A 7,956-nucleotide genomic window follows, 5' to 3' on the forward strand; every position below is an offset into this window, starting at 1 on the left:
TTGTGGTTGTAAGTTGAGGACTACCTGTACGGGTAGAGGATAAAGACATCAATTACTCCATTATCCTACAAACAATTGGGGAAACTAGTAACAGACTCTTTCTACCAGTCCATCACTTCTTCACTTTCACTGTTTATTGTCTTCCAATCTGTAACTCACCCTTTACCATCACTGAACATCCATTTTAGCTACTATACTGAATTAAACTTTGAACATGGTATCTGTTTCCAGGATACTTTACACCAGGGAACTAGGGTTTGGAACTAGTCCACGGAAGTGGTGGGCAAGTGTGTGCATGTATGTACACATGTGCAAAGCTGCATTTGTGAAAGCGGCGTGCAGATGCACACAAAACCATCCCTTCTCCCCAGCCCCCAATGCTGCCTCCGCTGATCCACCAAGCTGAAAAGATTGGGGACTATTGCTCTACACTTCCTATTGAACGGTATGGATAGTTCTTTTTGCAGAAGAATGGCTTTTTAAACGATGGAAATATGATCAATGTCAAAAACAGCTTGGATTTCAAAAGAATTTAAAGAAATTAATTCAGTTGGAAAAGCATTTTTATATTATACCTCTATTTAGGAGCCGGAACCACATCTGAAATTACTTTGGTAAATTACAACTCTTAATATCAGTGCTGATCATTGTTGTTGATATTCATATATTACTTGGAGCTTAACAGCGATTTGTAGTTTTAAAATTATATAGTATATTTAGTTTTTTAAAACTACAACGGAATACTGTATTGCATTTTTAACTTAATTCATGATGCTTGAAAATTCCCTGTTAATCATTTTAATAAAGAAAAAAAATAAAGGAAAAGAAAAAGTAATAATAAAAACTTAGTGGAAGCAGCAGCTTTGTTTTATCTCTCTTATAGAACAATGCAATTTGCCATTTGGCAAATTATCTTTTTTTAAAAAAAAACAAAAAAAATCTACATTTTGCTATAGAAAGCAAAAAAAAAAAACCCCACTACATTTAGCAAGAGTAAATCTCTAGAATGAAAATATAATTGAATATGTATTTTTAAACAGGATGCAAATTGTCTCCTACACTGCTGCAAACAGTGTATTACAAATACCGAGCCAATTATTTCTCTGTGTCCCTGAATCTTTGCCAAAGAACATACTTGTAGATGCAAGTTTTAATCAGGAAGTTAAGTGACTCAAGTGTCTGCGATACGGAAATCTTTTGAAGGGCTTGAACATTTAAATAACTTTGCTATAAATCATTTATAAATTTAAATAGTGTTATAAATTTAAATAGTAGCTATCTTTTTAATTACTTTTTTCTCTTGAATCTTCACAAATCCCTACCTCAAGAAGCCACTATCTTTACAGAATGCACTTTATATATCACGCGCACTTCAAAAATTAGCCATACAAAATGAACAACAGTAACAAGCCTAATGCTTTATCATCTAGAGTGCTATACAGCAGTCAAAATATGCCCAATTCTTATGCAACAAGTACACTCACAACATCTGTATATTGCCAAAGTACAGATTGGGGTCAAACTTAGAAGTCTATAGATCATAGAAAGTATATCACTGACTATTGTTCTTTTCAATCCAATTATTTCATAATAGACAGCAAATAAATTAGATTCAAATGTATGCAAAGGAAATCAGTGTATAAATTTTAGAAAATCTCTTAACATTCCTCCAAACACAAAAAACTTAAATTTTGATATAGTACTAATAATAGATGGATACCTTTTAATGTTTTTTTTCACAATGAAAGATATTAAAAGATTACTTGTACATATTTCTAATATTTCCCTTGAAGGTGTTAATGGTATTTGCCTAATGCATTCATACTGCAGTTTTAGAATTGCTCATAATTGGGTGGAAAATTGCCACAGCTTTTAATATACTTTTAAATGTGCAAGCTACCTTACACTCTTCTTATAAAGAGGGTAAGGAATGAGGGTTTTCAATGTATATATACAAATAGGACTTGTTCAGAACTGCAGCTGAATATTACACTAAAATATGCAATTATTTTAAAACACTAGTGTTTTTTCTCATTATTCCACGATAACAGCAGCCTATGGATAGGTTTTTATCTCATTAGTATGCAATTCATTCTTCAACATCAGGAAAGTTTTTAAATATTTTAAAAATAATTTGAATAGTTATTTTAAATAATGTACTTATATAGCCACCTCAAACTCTGGGCAGCAAACAATCATAAAATCAGTTAAAAACAAATTACAAGCACAATACAAAAAGTTAATATATACAACTGCTGAGAAAACTATAATTCCTAGATGTTAACATAACTAGGAAATGCTGCCTTTATGGAAAAAAAAACTGGGCTAAGTAGATTCAAAAGAGTAATGATGAAAATGTGGGCGTTGCTTTATTAGTTGTAAGGGTAGAATGTTGAGTTACCAGCATAAAAGATACTTCATTATAGAATAGTGATGGGTGTGGAGGAAAATCTTGACATGATAAAAGCTTACAAAGGCATGGAAAAGAATTCAAAGGCTGTATTTAATGACAGCAACCTGACAAATTAATATATTGTGAATGTAAACTGGCTTATGCTACAGAAGCAATGAAGCTGTATATACAGTATGTGCATATGCGTATATACATACATACACATACATACACACACAAATATATATACACAAACCCTCAAATATATCTGAATTGCCTTTATAGCATCAGCAGTTTACATTCATATAGATACATACAGCTGGATTACATTGGTAGCATAAAGATACTGGGAATGCAATGCTGTTCAAACTGACTCAAAGATAAATTTTCTTGTGTTAAATGAAACTGATTTCCAAACATAATATCTTTGGACAGCAGCAACAATTTTGTTGGTTAATATGTGAATTTAATTTTAAATTAAATGTGTGTAAAAGTTGACCATTTAAACACTTACTGAACTGCCAAATAACTATTGAAGGAGGAACTATTTTTACTGTAGTTGTAATACTTTAGACTGGAGATATCCAAAAACATGGCCTAATGCTGTTATATACAAAGAGATAATTTTCCAACACTCCAAGACTTAGATTCATGCAAGTGTGAGGGAAACAACTTCTATACTCTTCTTTCCTAACACCTAATTTCCTCTGTGTAAAGTTTTTATATAGAAATGTTCAAGCTGAAGTGGTACAATTCAAAGAAGAGGCTCCGAAAAAAGCAAAGGTTTTATAGAAAAGTTAAAAGATGAATATTCAGGCAGTTTCTCAAGCAGGAAAGGAAAATAAGGAAAAATAAATAAGGTGAAATATTAATGACAGATGGGTTGCCTAGGAATTTGTAGCAGTGGTATATACTGTGTGGAAATAATAAAGTAAAAATATAGGAGAAAACTTTAAAGTATTTAACAGACCTTGTGAAGTACACCAGGTTTAATCCAATAAACATGTATGACAATAAGCCTGTTAGCAGCAGCCTTTAATGTTTTACCTGAGTCATTTAAGAAACACTGCAGCCATGCTGACATGCATGTATGTTCTTTAGAAAACAAGCTATAGACAGACAGAATCATTGCAGTGATTTGTTACTGTTTCTTCCAGAATGCTTTTCTGAGTTTCCATTCTATACCATAGTTCAGAAAATCTCCCATCCAAGCCCTAACCAACCCAAATCCTACTTAATTTCTAACCTAGGCACAACTAGCCATATGCCACCACCAATTGAGAACTTTACATTTGAAAGTAAATCTCCTGAACTCTCAAAAGCTAATGCAATGTCCTGATTAGGGACACTGGATTAGAATGTGGGAAAGTCAAGTTCAACTCCATACTCAAGACATGGAAAATCAGGAAAGTGACTCCGTGCCAGTCACCATCTCTCAGGTCAGCCTACTTTACAAAGTAGAATATCTCAAATTCCCGGAGGAAAGAAGTATAAATCTAACCAATAACAATGTCTTTAATATAAAAAAAATTCTCTAAGCAAGCACTCACTGATTTGGGGACAGCAAACTTTCCTAGTTTTATTTGCCTGCAGTCATGACAAGACGTTTTCGAATTTACACAAAGCTGTAATTGATTGGAGAAGTTGGAAGCGTTTATATATGGGATGAATGAAAACAATCTGGGTCCAACAGAGCTGCCTTATTTGGATAATTTAGGCCCGATCCTGTGCCCAGTAAGACGAACTCTGCCCGCCGAAATCAATGGGGCGAGGCGGCTCTCGGGGATTGCAACTTCCCCTTTACCAAAAGTAAGCCAATGGGATTTCCTACCCATAAAGCAGGCATGTGGCCGCAGACGGAGGGACCGCTGTCGCCCAGTGAAGGCCGGCTCTCCCTCTGCCCACACCCCAGGGCGCGCTCCGGACTTACCAGCTGCCCAGCCACATCGGAAGAAGCCATGACATGAGGGGAGGGGTCACCGCGCGCCAAAGACAATAGAGAGGGAGGGTGGGAGCCAGTGCCGAACTTCCAACTCCAATCCCAACAGCTGGAATGTAACTGGTGGCGATGAGAGGCCGCGCGGAAAGGAGGGCGGGACCAAGGCCCAGCCAATCCCGTTTCGACGGGAGAAGATGCTGCACAAACCGCAAACGAACGTAGGGGGAGAAGGGGAATGAGCGGCGCTATCTTCTACGGGGGAGTAGGAAACCTACTCTCTTAATGTGGGAGGAGCGCCGCGAGGGCGTGGTTTCGGGCGAGCGCCCCGAGCTTTTCTTCTCAGCGGCGAGCTTCTTTAGAGCCTCTCCAGCGCCGAGATTCATGAAAGGGAGGGGAGGGCAGTTTGAAAACGGCAAATAGGCGCCTCCCTGTTTCCCTCGCGGGCATCACGTGAGCAGGGAGGGGACGCGAGCTCGGTGGGGTCCAGCAACCGAGGGAGGGCGGGGAAGGAGAAGCCGGACTCAGGCGATGCCGTCGGGCGTCTTGTGGCAGCGACGATGCCATGGCGGGCCAAGCGAAGGATCCCGCGCTGAAGGCTAGCGGTCGCAATCGACAAGAGGGGCGCCGCCAACGGTCCGTGGGCGCCTATGGCTGCGTCGGGGGAGCTGGACCAGGACACGGTGCTCCGGTTCCTGGCAGAGCGCGGAGGCCGGACTCGCAACGCCGACCTGTTGGAGCATTTCCGTGGTTTCCTCAGCTCGCCGGACCCCGAAAGTCGCGCCCGGGCCCGCGAGCACTTTAAGGAGCTGGTCAACGCCGTAGCCACGGTGCGGCAGGAGCCCGGCTCTGGGATCAAGTATGTGCAGTTGCGCAAGAAATATCGCGGCACTGCCGGCGGTCGGAAATCCGAAGCGGCGGCGGCGGCGGCCTCTCCAGCCGAGAACGGCACCGGGTCTGTCGGGCACCCCCAGGACACGCCGCGTCCCCCGGGCGCTCCTGGCGGCGAAGGCGACGGCGGGGACAGCCAGGGTGGAGGAGCGGCCCGCGAAGAGAAAGCCGGCGCCGAAGCGCTGAAGGGAGAGAGGGTGCCGAGAGGGGATCCCTCTGCCGCCTCTGGACAGCTGCCGCCCGAGGAGAGCGACGACGACGACGCCACCTCAAGCTCAGAAGCACCGCCGGAGGCGCTTTCACCCGGAATCCCCCAGGCGCCTCTGGCGAGCCCAGAGAGCCCGGGAGAAGGAGGCGGCGGCGGCGGCGGCGGCAGCAGCCGGGAGGAAGAGCAGAGCAGCCCGCGGCGCCTGGAGGCGGTCCCGAAGTCTTCGGGCGATGCCGAGCCTGAAGAGAAGCCCGGCGGGGGCACCGTTGAGGCCCTGCTCGAAGAAGACTCGCCGCCCTCCGCGAGCCCGGCTGTCGGCGCCTCGGCGGGCGGAGCCTCTGCCAGCGCCAACACACCCAGGTGTGGGCACAAGATCTTCCGGGAGCGGATGCTGGGCAGTTCCCCTCAGCAGAAGCGCGGAGGGCTCCTGCACCGCGGCGGCAGCGGCGGGAGCCGCGGCGGGGACTCGGACAGCGCCTCCCTGGCTTCTTCGTCGGCCGAGGACGAGAGCGGCAGCGGCGGGGGCTCGGTGGCCTTGGATCCCTTGGAGCACGCCTGGATGTTGTGCGCTTCGGACGGACGCTGGGAAAGCCTGGAGAGTTTGCTGAGCTGCGAGCCGGCGCTGTTGCCCAAGCGCGATTTCATCACGGGCTTCACGTGCCTGCACTGGGCTGCCAAGCTGGGCCACGCCGAACTGCTGGCCAGGCTGGTCAACTTCGCCCACCGGCAGTGCCTGCCCATCAACATCAACGCGCGCACCAGCGGCGGCTACACCGCGCTGCACCTGGCCGCCATGCACGGCCACTTGGAAGTGATGAAGCTGCTGGTGGGCGCCTACGACGCCGACGTTGACATTCGGGATTACAGCGGCCGCAAGGCCTCGCACTACCTGAGCCGGGGCACCGCCGAGGAGGTACGCAGCCTCGTAGGGGCTCTGCAGGATGAGGTCGACGGCGGGGCATCCAATGGCAGCAGCCGCTGGAGACTTTCCCGGGTGCTCCCCTCTAACCTCATTACTTACAAGCTTTCCCACCATCATCACGGGGACGAAAGGGAATCGGGGGAGGGAGCGGCAGCAGCCAACAAGAGCAAAGAGCTCAGTAGGAAAATCTCTGGCAGTGGTAGGATAAAACCCCGACTCAACAAAATCCGATTCCATACTCAAATCATCCATACTACCCCTTCTTTCAAGGGGGATGCAGAAGAAGAGGAAGAAGAAAAGTCCCTGATAGCTTCCTTCAAGCTCAGACCTAAATCCAACATATTTGGTTAAAAGAACAAATGTGTCCTTAAAATCAACCCTAAAGGTGATGCCTTTAGTTTCTAAGCAGGCTTAAATGGAATATGTATTTTGATTTGGAAGTTTTTAGGTTAGATATATTTCAGGGCTTCATATTCAGTGGTTAATTGAACCAAAATTTAAAACTTTTCTAAGTTTTATATTGGCTACATAGATCTGCTGTTTCTCCAGTGTAAGCAATATCTATTGAAACGTTAAATTTCAGGGCTCTTTAACAAATTAAAATTGCATATGGTAGGGGCTTGCAAGGAGGAAAACCGTACTTATTAAAATTCATCACCCATAGAAACTTATAATGGGGTGAAGATAACGCTTTAACTTTTCTTCATGATTTTTATTTTTGTCAAAGTATTCAACATACTTATCTTTTAAAAAGCCAAATGAAACATTACACATTTGCAGAGGGAAATGAATTTAGAATTTGCAGTGGATGAACAGGCAGTTGTGATTGTTTTGCTGATTGTCACGCAAGGCAATTTCCAAGATTAGCCAAGTTAGATTCCAATTGAACCAGGTGATTAAACCTGCTTAGGGAGTATATGTGCAGGAAGAAATGGGACAAGGGGACAGTTAACCATTCTTACTGTCCTTTCCAAGTGTTCTCTGTCACCTCTCATGAATTAAGTTATATATATATATATATTGGGAAATCCATATAAAATGCTATGTGATAACTGTGATATAGGCTGTATTAGTTATCCAAAATATGTAAACTTGATGGGAATTGTGCCATTGACTTAAAGAATATTCATTGCACCTAATTTGTAAGATTATAGTTTTCTAATGGTACTTTTGAGCTCTGACCTTTGACTATGATTTATTTACTGAGTGCAATGCCTTTGGGGATGAGGTACTAACAGATAAAGTTGATTTGGTTTTGTTGTGAGACAAGACATTGATCGACTGTTGTCCTATACCTGAAAACTATTTAATTTGAATTCAAACATTCCTCTTGAATGGTTACAGTAGAGCAATGGTAATGAGCATGTAGCACAACTTTTTTATGTTGTCATTTCTGTAAACAATATAGTCATTTGGATAAGCTGTCTTGAATATTAGTTCTAGTGTTTTGCCATTACTTTGTTCAATATGAAGTAGGAGTTTAGAATTTAAGAAAAATCTTAAAACCTTAAGTAGATCTCTTAGCATTTTGGAACATTGCTGATTCAGAGATCAGGAGACAATAGAAGATTGTCTAGTGAAATGAAATGCCAATAAATATAGTGCTT

General features: G+C 43.3%; 2 protein-coding genes across 5 annotated transcripts in view; one reads left to right on the forward strand and one right to left on the reverse strand.

The window, feature by feature from the left end:
• Positions 1–4,468, reverse strand: part of SEPTIN10 (septin 10) — a 38,977-nt gene extending 34,509 nt beyond the window's left edge. For 3 of the 4 annotated variants that reach the window (XM_081326822.1, XM_081326824.1, XM_081326821.1), the window contains exon 1: positions 4,323–4,468. In XM_081326822.1, the coding sequence (XP_081182948.1) occupies positions 4,323–4,352 (30 nt within the window). In that variant the 5' untranslated portion in view covers positions 4,353–4,468. Of the gene's footprint in view, positions 1–4,223 lie in introns of all 4 variants that reach the window. The other variant, XM_081326823.1, reaches the window with a different exon arrangement.
• Positions 4,469–4,821: 353 nt separating this feature from the next.
• On the forward strand, positions 4,822–7,083 carry SOWAHC (sosondowah ankyrin repeat domain family member C). Its single transcript, XM_081326877.1, has one exon. It carries the CDS (start codon positions 4,979–4,981, stop codon positions 6,698–6,700), a length of 1,722 nt encoding a protein of 573 aa, XP_081183003.1. The 5' UTR covers positions 4,822–4,978; the 3' UTR covers positions 6,701–7,083.
• Positions 7,084–7,956: the final 873 nt, after the last annotated feature.

This window comes from Vipera berus, assembly GCF_964194415.1.
Source record: "Vipera berus genome assembly, chromosome: 4".
Lineage (NCBI taxonomy): Eukaryota > Metazoa > Chordata > Lepidosauria > Squamata > Viperidae > Vipera > Vipera berus.